General features: G+C 40.6%; 1 protein-coding gene across 3 annotated transcripts; it reads right to left on the bottom strand.

The window, feature by feature from the left end:
- LOC109823031 (myosin-binding protein 1-like) lies at positions 11-11,530 on the bottom strand. Of its 3 annotated transcripts, XM_020389348.1 has the most exons (6): positions 11,384-11,530; positions 10,133-11,003; positions 8,568-9,551; positions 3,008-3,513; positions 1,689-1,929; positions 11-324 (listed from the first exon to the last, which is right to left on the bottom strand). In XM_020389348.1, the coding sequence occupies exons 2-4, from the start codon at positions 10,911-10,913 to the stop codon at positions 3,134-3,136; spliced, it is 2,145 nt and encodes a 714-aa protein (XP_020244937.1). In that variant the 5' UTR covers positions 10,914-11,003; positions 11,384-11,530; the 3' UTR covers positions 11-324; positions 1,689-1,929; positions 3,008-3,133. The 3 variants fall into 3 exon arrangements, with proteins under 3 accessions (XP_020244937.1, XP_020244938.1, XP_020244939.1); XM_020389349.1 differs by lacking the exon at positions 1,689-1,929; XM_020389350.1 differs by lacking the exons at positions 11-324; positions 1,689-1,929 and adding an exon at positions 2,759-2,788.

Here is a 19,721-nt window from a genome sequence, read left to right as displayed (position 1 = left end):
TAAAGCTTGCAAGATATTAATCCCGCGCATGCACAATAACATCCCATAACATTTATACCACTTCTACCAGTTCACTCATTTCTTCATTAACTAATAACAACTGATCACCACAATCTATCCAACTCGAGGAACTTTGGCGACTACATTATTGTCCTTCACCCCAAACCCACACCCAATTGCAATGGAAGTCCGATATGACGAAATCACCGTCATGCACCACGATGGCTTCCACGCTGTGATTTTGAGCCTCGATTCTGACAACTGCCAAATTCGCCTCGCACCCTAAGAGCGCCGGTCATCTTTGTTTCCTTTTGCATTCCTTGTCTAAGTGCGCAAGATCAAACAAGTTATTAATGTTCGATTGTTTTCAAAAATATAATATAGACAACAAAAACTTTATTTGCAGATGCATCCCTTGTAGTAGAGGGGTGTCACTACTTACCATTGTGTTCTATTTAATTACCACATGTGAGAATGGCTTTCTTTTTTAAGCTCATGGGAATTTTGTGGCAATGGTCGCATATCTAATTCTGATCATCACGTGTCAGAAGTGAAAAGCTAACAGTAAAACACACCATCATGATGAGAAAGGATGTACATGCTAATAAAGTAGAATGACATGTTAAGTAGCTACATCATATAACCCTGCAAATGCCCCCACGAAGAAAACATACACATATAACAAATACGCAAGGCCTTTTGGCTCTTGGTTCAGCTACTTACAGTCTGTTGCATCGCTAACAGCTTCTCCTGTTTTCTTGAATGAATGCTTGAATTTGAGAAATTCTGAGGCTGGTTGTGGTATTCACAGGCTGCATGCAAGCTTGCAGCATTTGCTTCTCGGATTTTTAACACACATGCTTGTCAAAGTTATATAACTTAACATCTATTTGAATTCCAGAATACATGAATAAGCCTTTATTCTCCTCCCACTTGGGATATAGTCATGAAAACTCAAAAGATGTCTGACTGAGATAATTTACAATATCTGTCCAGCTACTATTGAAGCTTAAACAAGATGAACCGGCTACAAAGTTTTTTTATCAGTAGATTCTCTGCATCTCTAAGCAAACTTTTGACATGAAAACTTTAATACTGTGAAATATTCAAAATTTTCCATTGGGTTAGAATCCTGAACTTCTTTCAGTTATCAGTAACCAAATTTATCTGCAAGCACATATTTTAGCTTAGAAACCAACAATTATAAATGTATATAAAGTACTTAGTGCTGATCCAACATTATCTTCTTAAAGTTTGCAGTGGAACACATTGCCTCCCCCATAAGCAAAATGTTATAGTGTTTGTAAGAAAGGTAAAATTGATAATTGCCCATCACTTTTATTCATGGTGCTAGAAAATGAAGAGGAAATAACCTTTTCATAGAGGATACATGATCTAACTACCAGAATTTTTTTAATGAATAAATGGCATGAAGGAAAAAAATAATTGAATCATTCTAAAGAGATCTGATTGTAAAGATCAATGGTTAAAGAAGATCATTTTCAAGAAAGACTCTTTATCTTCAGAAACGAGTATCAACCAATAAAGTCTCTGGAGATGGGAAAAAACAGCATAGATAAGATTACAAAGAGGAAATTTCGAATGTTTTGAGCTTAAATCTGTTATCTAGAAATGTACAATGAATCAACTTGATAAGCTTCAGCTCAACCTAAAAAAAGTAATCTAACCTGTCAATGTGATCTACAGACTGCTGGTTTTTACAACTCATGAGACTCTTGTCACCAAACGTGTATAACACCATATGAAGTACGGCACTGAATCATCTAAAGCAAGGGAAACATGAAATTATAATGCCACGCCCACAATATGAAACAGATAACTGCGAGTGTCTCCACTTTTTGTGAGTTTATACAGACCATCACAGGAACTCAACACCGAGACTGAGCTGGAATGTCTTTTGATTGAAACCTGAAAATATGTAGTTAAAGTGAATTTACCAATAAATTCCTATTTTGTGACTAACTGCATCGCACATTGTTATCGGATTACTTTGTATTGTGGATTTAAGCACTGAAGATGAAAAAAATAAGAGTGTCAAAGACTAGAACCTTGAGTCAAATTCAAGAATATGGCTGTGATTTATTGTAATATCAGTGTCATATAAATGTCCTACATGATAAGGGGAAAAAGTTAATTATAAGAAAAGGCTAAATTAAGAATATCATCCTGAAAAACGTAGCAATCAACCTGCAGGGCTCGAAAGAACTTGTAAAACAGCCAATTCTCATGATCATTGTCAAATGTAATGATCCTATGGTACCTTTGTTTGCTCAGAAGCGATATCAAGGTTTCTAATATTTTGACACAATTTATTTTGCTGTCTTAGAACAACACATAGTTGACGTGGATGACAGAATGAGAAAGAGGACATTTTCATAGTGCTTACATCTAAGTTCTAAGTAAGTAAATTATGGTTATTTAAATCATTGCATTTAATATGTCCATGATACATATACTAATTAAGTAATTATCATCAGATGATATTAAAGGTCATCTTGATGGATTACAATGAAATACATATTTTAGTTGAGTGACAAAAATATTATGCTTAATAATCTCATATTGCTTAAGATGATCCACAACCTGGAAAATGGAAATATTGAAGGTACACCCTGATGGCAGAAAGAAACCCATGAGACATTTATTGAGTATAACTGTCCCCTCCTTCATCAATCAACTTCAATGACTCTTATTTGCCAAGGAAAATAATATTAGTACCTTAGAGAAAAACTTCAATGGCATCATTATTGAAGAATCTTGAAAACTACTGCAGCACGAAAACCCAATTTAATAAGAAATGAGAAGGAAACAGTACTTTGAACAGAGTATAATGCGAAGAGTTCTAGTTCTTAACTGAAAGATCTTTCCTTTGTAATGCATAATCTATAAATAAGAATTTGATAATGGATTTTACTTATGCAATATTAAGATTAAACAACACCAAAATAGGTAAAGAAATCAATATTTGCATTAACATTTATCGTACCTTGAAAATTAAATAACATGGAGATCTTGTGAGGATGGAACTTGAAAAGGAAATGCATAATTGAATGCTGGTAGAACCTTTTGCAAAGATATACCAATCAATGGATCTAAGAGGCTTCAAGTAACACTACGCTCTTGGAGTAGTAATTCCAATTTTCCGTAATTCTCGTAGATGACAAGCTATCTCTTGAACAAATTGTATTCCACTGCTTCCATTTCTAAGAGACCTAACAGCATGCTCAAGAAAGCTTCTATCCTCTTCAAGTGCCTCCAACCTCACATTTAATTGGGAAATTTCATTGCCAAGAGAAGCTATATCATTTCTTTGACCTCCCATAAATTGCCTTCCGTTTGAGGACAGAGAGCGCAATCTACTCTCTCTAAGAGCTACTTTTATTGAGAAGGGGCCTACAAACGAGGAAGTAGAGCTTACTTTAACAAATGAGCTTACTCTAGGTGAAAATAGCTTTTCTTTCTTTTCGCTATTTGCTTCAGTCACATTGTGCTTGTTAAAGTAAGAGAGAGAGAGAATCTTGGGTAAATTTCCCTTGAATTGAATATTGAGTGTGCACATATATTTATACAAGTAGAGGAGTGTGAGGTTTGTTCTCCCAAGCAATGTGGGACTAAAACCCACTACAATACACTATTATCAACAGCCCCCTTCAAACTCATGTTGGATCAAACAAAGTGAGTTTGCGTACAAGAAACTGGAACCGATGAACAGGTAAGGCCTTTGTGAAGAAATCTGCAAGCTCGTCAGCGGATGAAACATGAGGAAGTAGAATTGTCTTGTCCTTGATAACTTGGTGACGGACAAAATGAGCGTCGATCTCAATATGTTTGGTCCTTTCATGAAATACTGGATTATTAGCAATCTGGATGGCACTCTTATTATCACAGTAGAGAGGAGTAGGAGTCGTAACAGAAATACCGAAATCACTGAGAAGGCGACGAAGATGAATAATCTCTTTAGCTGTTGTGGACATTGCACGATACTCTGCCTCAGTACTGGAAAGAGCAATAACATCTTGTTTCTTACTTCGCCAGGAAATAAGGGAATCACCAAGAAATATACAATAACCTGTGGTAGACTTTCTGGTAGTTGGATCACCAGCCCAATCAGCATCAGAATATGCACAAAGCTCTAACTTAGATGTAGCAGGAAACAAAAGTGAGCGAGTGCTAGTACCCCGGAGGTACCGAAGAATCCGTAATAAGACAGCATAGTGTACAGAACGTGGGGCACTAACAAATTGACTGACAATACCAACAGCATGAGAGATATCTGGTCGAGAGATGCACAAATAGACCAACTGACCAACAAGATGTCGATATCGGGTAGGATCAGATAGAGGCTCACCGTCAGTAGAGCAAAGTTTGACATTCTGCTGGAGTGGAGTATCGACAGTTGTATTATCAGTTAACTCAGCTTGATTTAGAATATCTGAGAGATACTTCTGTTGAGACAGTAATACACCCCGCGGGCCTTGAGAAATTTCTAGACCAAGGAAATACCGAAGAGATCCAAGATCCTTCATGTGGAACTGTTGTTGCAACTGAGATTTTGCGTATTGTATACCTGTCATATCATCACCTGTAATGATCATATCATCTACATAGATGAGTAATAAAACCCTGCCACGCGATGTAGTGCGAACAAACAGAGAAGCATCTTGATGACTTTCTATAAAGCCCGCTTTGAGCACAACATCGCGAAAACACTCAAACCAAGCGCGGGGTGCCTGTTTGAGACCATAAACAGCACGACGAAGGAGACATACATGTCCCGGAGGAATATTTGACCCTGGAGGCGGTTGCATATATACGGTCTCTGATAAAGAGCCATGAAGAAAAGCATTTTTGACATCCATCTGGTATAAGGGCCAACGATGAGCAGCAGCGACCGCAAGGAGAGTACGCACAGTGGGCATCTGAGCAACAGGAGCAAAGGTCTCCTCATAATCAATACCTTGTTGCTGAGTAAAACCTCTAGCCACTAAACGAGCTTTTCGACGTTCAATGGTGCCATCAGGACGAAACTTGACCTTATAAACCCATTTACTGCCAACAAGAGAGATCCCAGGAGGACAGGGAACAATATCCCAGGTATGAGTTTGCTGAAATGCTTGAAATTCCTCAGCCATAGCTTGTCGCCACTCTGGAATTTGAACTGCCTCTTGGAAGGACTTTGGCTCAACAATAGTATGAATGGCAGCAAGAAAGTTATGAAAGATAGGTGAATAAGAAGTAACAGAAGCATACCGGGCAGGCATGACATGTGGGCGTTTGCCTCGACGAAGAGCAAGAGGAACCTCAGGCGGGGGAGATGCTGGCGCAGGTGCATGAAGATCAACAGTATTTTCTGGAGTGAGAGTTGTGTCCACAGGATATGGATTAGATGGTGTAAGAGAAGACTCAGGTGAGGAAGAGTCAACAGAAGGAGAGGGAGAGATGTCAGGGAGATCTCGAAAGGAAAATTGAGGTGAAGAAGTGGGTGATGCAGTGGACGGGGAAGCATGATCGGTAGAGTGGAGGAAATTAAAGTCATCAGAAGTAGAATAATATGGAGAATCCTCTTCGAACTGAACATGACGAGATATATGAACTCGACGAGTTGCGGGATCATAACAACGATAACCTCGATGTTCTGAACTAATTCCTAAATAAACACAAGAAACTGCTCTGGGAGACAATTTATCACGTTCGTGAGATGGCAGAAAAACAAAACATCGACAACCAAAAACGCGAACTAGATCATAACGGGGAGGATGAGTATAAACACGACTATAAGGAGTAGCACCGGAAAGAGAGCTAGATGGAGTGATATTAATGGCATGAGTCGCGGTGAGAATAGCCTCAGCCCAGAAACGACGAGGAACAGAGTAAGAAATGAGCATTGATCGGGCAGTATCGAGGATATGACGATGTTTGCGTTCAGCAACACCATTTTGCTCATGAGTGTAGGGACATGACTGTTGAAAGATAGTCCCATGAGAGGACATGATAGAGCGCATGGCAGAGGATAGGTACTCTTTGGCACAATCAGAACGAAAAACTTTAATACGAGATTGCCATTGAGTGAAAATCATAGCAGTGAAGGCTTGATAAGCAGTAAGTACGTCAGAGCGATTCTTAAGTAGGTAAACCCATGTAAAACGAGAGAAATCGTCGATAAAACTAACATAATATAAGTAGCCAGATGAAGAAGGCAAAGGAGCTGGCCCCCAAATATCAGAATGTACTAAATCAAATAAGGAAGTGGATACAGATGTACTCATTTTAAATGGTAAAGCAGTGAATTTAGCCAATTTGCAACCAGCACATGACTCAATACTAGAACTAGATGATACAGGACCAAGTACTCCAGACTGAATAAGACTCTCCAGCCTTTTATTACACACATGACCAAGTCGTCTATGCCATAAATTGGCAGGAAGCGAGGTAGAGGGTTTTGACGAACAAAGAGAAGCAACAAGAGAACGTGGACGTATGGACTCTGGAAGGTGAAGATATTCCAGAAAATACAGTTTGTGCCTCCTACGACCCGCCCCAACCGTCTTGCCCGTCTGTGGATCCTGCACAATACAAGTATCAGAAGAAAATGAGACAAACAGGCCCGCCATGCATAAAGAGCTAATAGAAATTAAATTCAAGCACAATTGTGGAGCCACATAGACGGGACCAAGTGTTAGACGACCAGATGGATCATTTTGTGGGGTAATAGAGCCATACTGAGTAATGGACAATGGTTGTCCAGCAGCTGTGTAGATAGGAGGAAGAGAGGATGAAGTAAAGACAGAGGATAAAAGTGAGGCATTACAAGTCATATGAAAGGAACAACCAGAGTCAAAAATCCAGAGATCATTCATACCAGAGACTGAAGGATTAGCTGAAGAACCAGCAAAATGCATACCAGAGAGTTGTGCGGCGGATGTAGAGGTGATATGTTGAAAAGCATCAAGTTGACGGCGAAGACTTTCAATAGCTTGAATAGTAGAGTCTGAAGTAGTAGAAGGTATAGCATTGGCCAACAATCCTGGTGTACGAGAGGGTTGAGACTGAGGGGGTCGCCGACCACGTCCAGTACCTGAGGAACGTAACTCAGGATGAAGCTTGAAGCATGTCTCAATGCGGTGTCCTTCCTTCTTACAATATTTGCAAGAGAGCTTAGATCGAGCCTGTGGAGAGGGAGCCTGTGGAGAAGTATAATTCATAACAGGAGCAGTGACAGGTACAGACAAAACAGTCTCGAGTGAAGAGGTAGGAGTGTCTGTTGACAAATTGAGTCGTGCTGTCTGCTGCCGGGTCTCATAAGCAGTGAGAGCTCCCATAACTGAGGCCAAAGTCGGAAATTGAGGCTGGTGAAGTAGTTGATCAGCCATAGTTGAATATTCAGGAAGGGACTGAAACAATTGATGCACCTCATGCCGTTCGTACCAGGCTAGCCAGTCTTCATATGTGGAATTACGTCCAGGAAGCATGGAGCGTAACTCTGTCCAAAAAGCTTGCATTTGTCCAAAATGGGACTGCAGAGATGAACTACCTTTGCGTTGTAGAGAAATGCGTTGCAGAAGATATGCCTCCCGTGCACCCGAGCACTCAGTGAAACGCTCAGTGAGACGAGTCCACATGGCCTGAGCAGAGGGAAGCGAGCCAATCTCGACAGTGAGACCAGAGCCAACACAGCGAGTGAGATAATCCATAACACGAAATTCCTGCAATTGCCACTCTGAACTCTCCTTGACATAGAGAGCACGAGCAGTCTGAAGATCGACATCACCACTGCCAGAGGCAATAGTACTGGATGAAGCAACAGTGCTGATGGACGGTGGAACTGGTCCCGTACTGGTGAGATGATCAAGCAAACCAGCGCCACGCAAGGCATTGGTGACAATGGTGGACCACCCTGCCCAGTCACTTTGATCATTGAGGGGCAAAGGTGGTTTGGGAATCTTCTCTGAAGGAGCCATAACAGCAATCTTGAGACGTTAAGATGTCGAGATGCTGTTACTAATGTCGTTCGTTTGAGGCCGAGAGACGGCTTGAAACGACGATGCCGTTAATTTGAGACCGAGAGACGGTCTTGAAACGACAATGCCGTTAAAATAGAACCCGAAGGTTAGAATGAAACCCGAAGGTTTAAAATAGAACCCGAAGGTTAGAATGAAACCCGAAGGTTTAAAATAGAACCCGAAGGTTAAACGAGAACGCGAAACGCGTTAAGAGGCCGCAAAACGACAAGGCCAAAATATCTGGCAGATGAACGCCAAATAATTAAAAATAAAAATAAAAAAAATAAAACATTAAACGGCTGCAAAGCAATAAGGCCAAGATTTGGCAAAAGAACGCAAAAGCGTTAAAAATTTTATTGAAAGGGAAATAGCCCTAGCTCTGATACCATGTTAAAGTAAGAGAGAGAGAGAGAATCTTGGGTAAATTTCCCTTGAATTGAATATTGAGTGTGCACATATATTTATACAAGTAGAGGAGTGTGAGGTTTGTTCTCCCAAGCAATGTGGGACTAAAACCCACTACAATACACTATTATCAACAGTGCTGTTGGAGGAGTTTATGATCATCATCACCCTCATCATCTTCCTCCAAAATCGGTTCTCTGTAAAGCTCAGACTCAGCAGCAAATGCTCCACTACTAGAAACTAGTTTAAGCTTTCTCTCCAATTTTTTCAAGCATTCTGATATATGAACCTTCTCATCTTCAAAATCTAACACTGTGTTTCTCATCAGAGTTTTTCCATTCTCACAGCCTCCAGGTCTCATGAAACACGGCGTGCTAACAGAATTTTCAGTGTTTTCCTTTTCTTCACAATCAAATTGCTCTTCTGAATCTCTGCTCATCAATGGTTTGCCACCAAACTGCTTCCTATAGCTCTCAACCATCGAAGCAAGATCTATTATATCTTTATCCCTCTCATCTAGAAGCTCATTTAACTTTTGAAGAGCCTCTTGATCGTACTCAGTTTGTTCTTCCATCATCCTTAGATACTGCAATGCTTCCATTTGTATAGTCGCCTTCTCCTCCTGCAATCTATTAATCATTGACATTGCTTCGTTCGCAGAAATCTCTGAAGCATTTCTTTCTTCCTCTAACTCTCTGTAAAGAACGCTCATTAATTTTCTGTCCTGTTCAATTTGTCTCTTGAGACGATCTTCCAAACTTTCTCCTTCGATTTCACTTATGAAGCTTCCATCTAAATACTCTACAACTGATTCATTTCTATCAACTGAGGATCTCTTAGCATCAGATAATTTGGATTCATCGCCTTGTCCATTTGCTTTGGGAGTGAAATTATCATTCCAGGGGAAATCAAGCCATCGGGAACTAGATATCTGCGAGAGTCGCGATTTAATATCTTCAGGAACTATTGAAGATTCTCTGGCAGCAAGTAAATCGCAGGACGCCGGAGATGGCAGAGGGGCCTTAATGGAGGAAAGCCTTTCATTCATTATTTGGCTTGTTCTCGATGCGATGTCAGATGAATTCGAGGCTTTGACAGAGTCTCCGTTTGAATCTGGAACATCAACTGCAATAAAGATTTCCAAAAAGTTAATTGAAGCATAAGTGCATGCTTTATCAATAATCACAAATAACAGCAGCATGTTTGTAACTGTAACTGGACATCTAGAAAAATAGAGCGAAACCAGTTCCTATCAGCATACATTAGCGAAGTGTTATGTTAGGGCAAATATGAATGCTACAATCACTTTTCAAGTTAGTTTCATGAAATGAAATTTAGAGGTCAAGTTTCCATTATATTTCTAAAATCAGATTGCTGATTCGCAAGCATGACAAAAATTTAAGGTATATATGTATCTAATGAAGAGTATTGATCATTATTAACTTACAACCTTTTCGTCTAGGAGCTCTACTTCAAGGAGGAAACAAGTTAAAATGAAAATAGAGTAATTCCCGTACATTGGATCATAGTTGATGAAAACAATAATAGAATGTTTCAAAGAAAACAATCTATTTTTGACATTTCAATAGACATTTGCTATACCCAATGTTTAATATTGCTCTGGCAACATCCCACTTCACGCAATAAAAATTATACACAAGGGTGATCTGCAAAGAACTAAAATAACTAATTTAACGGGAGCTTACATTTTGTGATCAAAGCTTCTGCAGGGACTTGTTCGATCACAATATCAGACGATACAGAAATATTAGGTTTCACTTCAACCTGATTCCAAATAGTTTCCTCCAGACCATGAGAAACATCTGCTTGAATTTTCCTTTCAGGAACAGAAATCGAAATATTAGGCATGACCGAAGGAGTTTGTATCAGCTTCTCTTGTACACTGGCCATGGGTGCTGCTTCTAAACATCTAGACAATAAATCTTCCTTAACATCACCAACTCCAGAGAAAGGAACTTCCGTCTCCATTTCAGACTTTAGCTCATTGCGCCCGATTTTAGACAGTCGGTCAAAACGACTATCACCTCCATTATAAATTGCTTTAGACCTATTCTTAATTGACACTGAACAACATGAACAAAACTTCTTCAACTTATTGGCACCTAAGCCAATATTTGTCCCTTTAACTTTGCCCACAAATGAAAGAAGGCAGGCTTTACACATGTCATGGCCATCAGCGAGCCTTTGGTGAACACGACAGTATGTTAATGATGAAATCTCTAGCTGATGAGCATTACAAAATAGGCCTCTATAGAAGTCTGGTCTCCTCCTATCAAACTTTGAACATAAAATACACGGGGGTGGCAATTTGCGGTGGCAAGCAAACTTATGTACCAAGTAGGATAGCAGGGCATGAATGTATAGTAGAACGATCAATACCAGTTCGGAGAAGGCAGACGATAACGGAGATAAGAATCGGGAACTGTCAATGCACTCTCTGGTGAAATTTCTGGTGGTTCCAGCCATTTTCAGACAAGCTGTTTGAAGATCCAACAGGTGAAGTTTCTGAACTCTCCTAATCTTGTAGAAGTATAAATCGAAGCTTCATTTTAAACACTGTAGTCAAATATAGCTCCTATAAATTGCAAAGTTACTAAAACATTTATCAAAGTTTCCTAATTTCACATATGCCAGGTATGATTCTCTCCTCAAATACAGACGCAAAATATGCAAAATTGTGTATAAGAAAAATCCCTATTTGCTGTTAGAAGTATCACATTCTCAAAATCTCAAACATGTGTACATGGATAAGGAAAGATAATTTAACAGGATAATTACGATTATTTGACATAATTTGTTTACAAGCATGGAACACCAACTTCACAGAATGCAGATTTCATTGGAAGAACAAATTCATTAAATTGCATAATTAGTCATAGGGATCTAATCCCCAAAGGGAACTAAAAAAGACAAATTAATTGCAACAAAAAAAAAACCTTGCTGCATCCTGTGAGGGAATTCGCCAAAAAAGCAGATTTATGATTTCCTCCGTTGACAGACCTCAAATCTCTCTTTATATTACGCCAAAGGTCTCAAATAATACAAGTAATAATCTTTGGAATATGTAAATGAGAGATGAAGTATACAAAAGAATGAATTTTCCCTTAAAATTCTTCATAATAAAGGTCGAAGCTTTTTGGTGGGGAAAAAAGAAAAATTTCGCGCGTGGATGAAAATGAGTACTATTAATCTAGTCGGCCCATAACTTTTCTCATTTTATTTAGTAAAATAATGATAATAATAATAAAGGAGCTAAATTCAAGGACAACTCCTCTTTCGTTTATATTGCTAATTAAGCAAGAGGACAGACGGCCTAGGAATTTTCTCCTCTTTTTCTTTTGAGAAAAAAGTGAAAATAAAATAAAATGAATAAGGTGTTAAAATTTTGTAAATCTATGGTCGGTACGGCAAACCATCATGATCTTTAAGAGCATTTCCAACAGCTTCTTCATCTTTTTAAAATACTTAATTTTGGGGAATATAGAGCTATTTTTAGGTCCAACAGTTTCTCCATCTCATTCCCTAAAATGGGAATGGAGAAGAAAAAAAGAGGGTTTTTCCCCAAATCTGTAGCATTCTGCAAAAATTCTTCATTCTCTAAATTCTTGAAATTAACATTATCATAAATATCTCACATTCTTCAAAGAAGAAAAAATATATATCTAATACTTTATTGAGTTTTATATTGTTATAATAAAATATCAAACATTTATTTTCTTAATAATTATTGAGTATGTAGGATGTTTTATAGTTGTAATAAATGCCTAAATCCCTAAAATGGGGAAGCTGTTGGATTTGGAGCAAAACAATTTTAGAGAATTTGGCATTTTGTTTCTCATTTTAGAGAAATTTATGGTGAAGCTGTTGGAGATGCTTTAAAACCACTGTTTTTCTTAAACTACTATTTTTTGAAAGCCACTATTACATTAGTGAAATCCTACATGGTCCAATCTTGCCCATTGAGTTCAAGAGTGTACTGTAATGATTGGAGTAATTGGAGACTTTCTAATTACCATCTAATTTGAGAGTATCTCAATACAAAATATTTTACATTTTTTTAGTTTTATTTTAAAATAAAATTAAAATATGTTCAAAAGTGAAATCAGCAAAATAGAAAAATATATAGTTATTAGTTGAGTATCACGCAAGAATATTTGAAAGGAAATTTTCACATTTACATAAAAAAACTAACATGTCTATGTTAAACAACTAGTGTATAGAATTGCTACAAAAAACAAAATGAAGATATATAAGTGCATAACGGGAGAAACGATATGGTATTTAGAACGTTGTAGCTTAACATTAATTGTACTAAAATAACTTAAAATTACTTTACTTTTTACATTGATAACCCAAAAAAAATTTGAAAAATACCCGAAGGTGTACTTCATTTTAACTTTGATACACCAAGATTTTCTTTCGCTCAAAAAGCACTCAAAAAATCAATAGAGCTGCATCCCGTTTTTTTAAATTTTTTAACTTTGGTATTCCAAACGTTAACATAAAATTTACAAAATTTTAATTTGGAGCATCAAAGTTAGTTTTTTTGTTTAAATTTTAAGGTTTTTTTTTTCAACAAAATGATCCTCACATGAGGCTGGAATGACCAGGCATCACATCAAACTTTGGGGTATTTGTTTGAGTTTTAAAAAAACTTTGCAATATAAAAGTTTCCTTTTTTAAGGATATTTTTTAGGGGAAAAAACTTTGCATGTATCAAAAGCCAAGAGTAAGATAAACTTTTGGGGATCAAAGTTAAGACTTTGGTAAACTTTAGAGCATTTAAGTGCAAACAACCTAAACCTAAAAAATAAAGGAAAAATGTATCCAGGCCCCCCAAAAAATATTGTTGTGACACAGCCTCTTATAGTTTTTCCCATGTACTTTAACCCCAAAAACTCCCAAAAATGTGGTTTGGCCCCTTTCACACTCTCCCAGGAATTTTTGGGATAACTTTCCTGTAGGCATCGAAAATTGTCTATAGGTCTCCACGAACAGTTCAGTGTTAAAGAGCGACGATGAACGTCACTATCCGATCCACAGGAGTTCGATTGACGTCGATGAACGATTGAAGTGAATCGACGAACTACGTGAGCTGATAGAATTTCGGAATAACGAAGGCACAGGCCAATCGGGAACCCTGCGATGTTCACAAAAAGAGCAACGCCCTTCATATCTCGTTCACTCTACAGATAATCCAACCATCGGAGCGGATAGAACTCTTCGTCAAGCTTCCAATGCACTTGGAATCACTCAAATCCGAGTTCGGACGAAGAATTTACGGCAGAAACAATCAAACATACGCAACGGAGCGTCTCAGGCTGAACTGGGACACCTGGGGTGTCTCGGGAAAGTCGAAACACCCCAGGGGTGTCCCAACGCCCTATGTGCCCTCATGCCTATAAATAGGAACCTTAGGCCTCACTTTTTGAGGATCTGGATTTTTGGAGAATTGGCGAAGCCCTGCTGGAGTGAAGAGTGATCGAGCACTTCAACACAAGAGAGTTCTTCATCAGATCTCCCTCACCCGCATCCGTTCCTTAGCATTACCCCTCGTCGGTAATCCTAAGAAGAGCAAATATCTCGCTTTATCCGAGATAGGCGCTTCAAGTTTCTAGATCTCCTCGCGGATCGACGAAGCTCTGCCCGATTTTTCTGGATCAGATCTGATTGCCAGGTAGTCCACGGATATCGACGTCCCCGTCACAGGCTAAAGACCCACGCAAGCAAGAGACGATAAACGGATCTTGTGTTTATTTTCAAGAAAGTTGTAATTTTTATTTTCGTTATTTGAATTCATTTGTAAACGTTTGAAGTTCTAATGAAATCAATGATGAAGGCAACTTTTTCCGAAAACAATAGTACAGTGAACCTACAAGAGATGAAACTGGAGATGGCCCCCATACGTCGGTATGAACCAACTCTAACTTTTCTGCCTTGGGTGTCTTGCCAATCTTTGCAAAACTGACTTTCTTCTGTTTGCCAAAGATGCAATCCTCGCATAGGCCAACATCCACATTCTTCAGCCTGCGTCGTCCAACGTGGTCGAGACCGCAGATCCGGACTTCTCCTCCGCCGAGAAGATGGCTACTGAAGACGCTCCAGCATTGTCAAAGAGAGCACGCCAAAGACGGCGTCAACGCCTTGCTCGTCAGCTGGCCAAGGCTTTGGAGCCGATGGACGGGATCCGCTATAATGTGGATCTAAAATCCAGGCAGCGCCGGGAACAACAACGGCGAACAACCAACTCCTCCTCCAAGACAAAAACGAACGAATGGGTTCGTGTCAAGAGGACCCGCTCCACCCTCGAGGAGCGAATCAAGAAGCGTCGAGCATTGCTCGCACATGCCCGAGCCCTTTTGCAGAAAGCGAAAGAAATGCAGAGGGGAGAAGCAGTGGAGAAGCCGCCTAAGCGCAAGCAAGTTTGGGTGCCAAAGACAAAACCAGCACTTAAGGCAAAAGTGGGCGGAGTTATCGTCCAGCCTATTTCAAATCCAGATCTCGTTTCCCCTGTACCCGCACCTCCGACGGAGTCAGGAAAGAACGTGGATCTCACTAAATCCAGGGGTCCTTTGAAGGGTCGCCTCGATCCTGAAGATCGAGGTAAAGCACCCGTCAAGGAGCGATTGGGACCGTTGAAAAGTCCCCAAACAACAGTCAAGACTGGGGGTCGTACTAACAAAGGGAAAGCCCCTATTACCGACCGCATTGGATTGCGAGTCGAAGTTCAAGAGCCCGTTGGACTTTCACGCTCTCAAAGGCGTAAAAGTGAACGAGTGACTCTTGGAGACGCAAATAAAGCGTCGCGTCCCCAGAGGGAAACATATTTGTCTGATGACGATGTTACACCTGGGAAGGCGTGCCAATACTTTATGGGTTGCTTCAGATATCAAACTGATGAGCTGTACTATAGGGCTGGGGGTGCGAATAAATCCTGAAAAAGAAATGTTCGAGACACGGAGCCTCATTGTCCGTGTGCCAACATAATCAAAGCAGTATTATCAGAATGCTGCTGTTCTAAAACCCCAAAAAGAGTCTCGGTGTTTGAGAGAATCTCTACCAGGGCGTCCGAGGCCAAACCAAGGCATTTCCAAAGGAGGAAACCCATTCGCCAAGATGATGAATTTCCAGAAGTGTCCGTCAATATGACCGGCAGAAGGAAATCGACGCAACACTTAAACCCAGATCAGTTTGCCGATGTATCCCGGCGTATGACTCGGTTGCGGTCAGGGATCAATAAGCGAAAGAATTACCAAAAGATGCAAAAAGGACTTCCTTTGGAAGAGGAGGTATTAGATGCTGGTTCAGATTCTTGCTCGGCTATAGCGTCCGATGACACGGCATCGAGTGCGGGACAACCCTACGAGTCATTTATGATCAGCGCCGAACAAGTAACCAAGATGCTTGAAGAGGCCCTGGCTAAGCAGAAAGAAAGCTTCAAGTTCGAGATGGATCTGGCTATGCAGCAGATGAGGGAAATGCATGACCAGCAAATCGTGACACTGACAACTCACCAAGGAGAACCCAATCGTCGCAATAATCCGAATCAAGATGAGAATGAACGGGAAGAAGATAATGTCAATCCTGTTAACAATAGTAACGGAGGCGGTCCCTTGAATGATAATGCGAAGGAGGACCACGTTACCTCTCCCCGAAGCCACTCGAAGACGGATACGAGTGAAGATAAGAAGATGAAGGACTTGGAGAGCAAAATTAATGCTTTAATGTCTGCTCAAGAGGTAAAGAAGACCGCCATTCCGTGTCCTTACCCGAAAGAGTGGGACTCGATCCCGTATCCAGCGAATTTCAACCTGATCAACTTCACGCTGTTCGACGGGAAGGATTCGCCCACTCAGCATCTAATCTACTTCAAGTCCCACTTGGGCATGATCTCCGGCAATGAAGTCTTGATGGTTCGGTCATTCGTCGGCACCCTTCGCGGGCCTGCCTTCGATTGGTATCGGCGTCTTAAATTTGGAAGCATCAACAGCTGGGAGGACCTGGAGAGCATGTTCCTCACTCATTTCTTCGATGATGATGCTGAAGTGTCAATCAGGACACTCTTCGATGAGCAACAAAAAGACGGAGAGTCGGTGGATACCTTCATCAAACGCTCCCGCAATCGGGCAATGAACTGCAAGGATCCCATCACGGAGGAATTCATCTTACAGACTTGTCATAACAATTTGTCCATTAACATCTTGGATGTTATGGGAGTAGAGCCGCTCAAGACATGGAAGGATTTGAAGGCCCGAGGAGAGCAAGCCGAACGATTCCTCAAAAGGAAGAAGGCCGAGAGGAGCCAACCGATGGCTAATTCTCCGAACTCGAACTTCGCCTCTCTCGATAGGGGCAAGGCACCTGCAGCGGCTGTTGATCAAACGTCAAAACAGCAGTCCCGAAGACAGCAGAAGACTTCGGATCAAAAGGCCCAGAAAGAGTACTCGTTCAAGGACGAAGACGTTCCCGCCATCTTCGAGTCTCTTCTCGAAAACAACAAGATCAAGCTACCACCTATCGTCAATCAGGAGGAAGCTGACAATACTGCGGATCCGAAGTACTACGCATATCACAGGAGCAGACCTTGGTTGAAGCCGGCGTCATAACGCTAGGGTAAGCCAAATGAGAATGGAAAGACTCCAAAGGGTATACGAGTATAAACTATTTCTCAACACTCCGACAAGTATAAGAGTATAAACTGCTCCTTCCTACACTCCGACAAGTATAAGAGTATAAACTGCTCCTTCCTAGACTCCAAAGGGTATACGAGTATAAACTGTTTCTCAACACTCCGACAAGTATAAGAGTATAAATTGCTCCTTCCTACACTCCGACAAGTATAAGAGTATAAACTGCTCCTTCCTACACTCCAAAGAGTATATGAGTATAAACTGCTTCTTAATCCTCCGACCGGTATAAGAGGTTAAACTGCTTCCTGATACTCCGACAATTATAAGAGTATAAACTACTTCTTAACCCTCCCACCGGTATAAGAGGTTAAACTGCTCCCTGATACTCCAATAGGTATATGAGTCTAAACTGTTTCCTACCGTTGATGGGAAGTTCCTGGAGAATGTTACGCTAATATTCTTAAGGATAACCCGGACATGTAACGGAGTACAAAGTCAGACCCAGTTCCAAGAAAGAAGCTGGGGGTGGATGATTCATGTAATGGAAAGTTCCCAGAAGAACGCTATATGTAATTTTCTTAGGGATTACCCGATAATTACGAACAAGGTGATAAACACTAAACCCCCACTATGATTTGTACTCCCATCCTCACTGTCTACCTGGTCAAACCTTCCTATAGTTAGGACCACAACCAAAGTCCCCTCTCGATTCCTTCCATGAACGAGAGGTCCACTTTCAAATTGAACGATCAAGCCTGTAAAAGGTAAGATCATCTCAAACCTCCCACTTTCACTGCTTCCTTGGTCAAACCTATAAAAGTTAGGGCCACAACCAGATTCTCCTCTCGATTCCTTTCATGAACGAGAGGTCCACTTTCAATTGAGCAATCAAACCTATAAAAGTTAGGATTGTCTCCAACTTTACTTAGTCAAACCTGCAGATAGTTAGGACTAAGATTGAGTTATCCTTTTCGATAAACGAAAGACTTCCATCTCTTCCTTTTTCCACCAAACCTATAAAAGTTAGGGTCGAAATTGGGCTTTCTCCTCAATAAATGAGGGACTCTTTTTGGATCGAATGACCAATCCTATAAAAGTTAGGGTCTTTTGAATCTTTCCGATTCTCAGGGTGGAGATCCCACTCTTAGTTTCATCATTTCGGATTCTGGGGGTGGAGATCCCACCTTGAGTTTCCTTTCCAACTGGAGATAGAATATAAAATTCTTCCTCTTTAGTACCGGGAGATAGAATATAAAATTCTTCCTCTCCCATTTTCTAGTCTGCCTTTGTTCTTAGAAAAGACACAATTTTCAACTTCCAATCCGGGCACTTTGCGCACGGGGAATTTTATCTCAACTCCTAAATAGAGATAAGCCTACGCCTAACACGCGTTGCCGGTTTAGTCTTTCACCGATTAAAAAAGACACCAGAATCCAGTCTGGGGAATTTTATCCCGAAGCCTAAGCAGGGATAAGCCAACGCCTAACACGCGTTACCGGTTTAGTCTTTCACCGATTGAAAAAGACACCAGAGTATAATTCTGGGGACTTTCATCCCGAATCCTAAGTAGGGATGAGTCAACGCCTAATACGCGTTGCCGGATGCCATATTCCCGTAAGAAATGGCGAAGTCTATGTATTCAAAATCATAGCATTAAGTCTAAGAGAAGCAATTCTCTTAGCACAACGTTACATGTGAAACGGGTTTTAATAATTCACATGCTAGCCCGATTCAAACGGTAATCGGTAAAGGCACGTCAAACCCGTTGATGGCTGAGAATTTGTCAAAAATCCCAAAGTCTATGTCTAACACGCATTGCCGGTTAGTCTTTGACCGTAAAAAGGACAAAAGACCACATATTCAACATTATGGCAGGTTGTTATTAATAACACCATAATCCGTGCCTCACACGCGCGGGGAATTTTATCCCGAAGCCTAAGCAGGGATAAGTCAACGCCTAACACGCGTTGCCGGTTTAGTCTTTTACCGATTGAAGAAGACACCAGAATCCGAGTCTGGGGATTTTTATCCTGAATCCTAAGTAAGGATAAGTCAGCGCCTAACACGCGTTGCCGGGTAGTCTATTCCCGTGAGAAAGACGAAGTCTACGTATTCAATGTCGTAGCACTAAAAGAGTTAACTCTTTTAGCACAACGTTATGTGCAGAACGGATCTAAACAATCTGCATGCTAGCCCGACTCAAACGGTAGTCGGTAAAGGCTCATCAAACCCGTTGATGGCTGAGAATTTGCCAAAAATTCTATAAGTGTGAGTCATTGATGCATCAACTCTGTTAGTTGGTCTCGTGACTCGATTATCCAACAACATTAAAATAAGATTCACAAATACAGACGAATCAACTTGAGACCGCTATGCTCCAATACCTTAAGAGCTTAAACTGTGTATACTCCAACAAACGTACGAGTATAAACTGTGTTAATGGCGATTCAAAATCCTAGGGTCGACGCTGATCAACGCGTAACCCTAGGTCAACGCCAGTCAACGCGTTGCGACCAAAGTCAACGTTTGACGATTCGAAACCCTAAGGTCAGCGCCGGTCAACGCGTAACCCTAGGTCAACGCCAGTCAACGCGTTGCAACAAAAGTCAACGATCGATGATTCGAAATCCACACGAGTCAACGT

Source organism: Asparagus officinalis, chromosome 8 (genome assembly GCF_001876935.1).
Source record: "Asparagus officinalis chromosome 8, Aspof.V1, whole genome shotgun sequence".
NCBI lineage: Eukaryota > Viridiplantae > Streptophyta > Magnoliopsida > Asparagales > Asparagaceae > Asparagus > Asparagus officinalis.
Note: the sequence above shows the minus strand (reverse complement) of the source record. Positions and strands in the feature narration are given on the sequence as shown.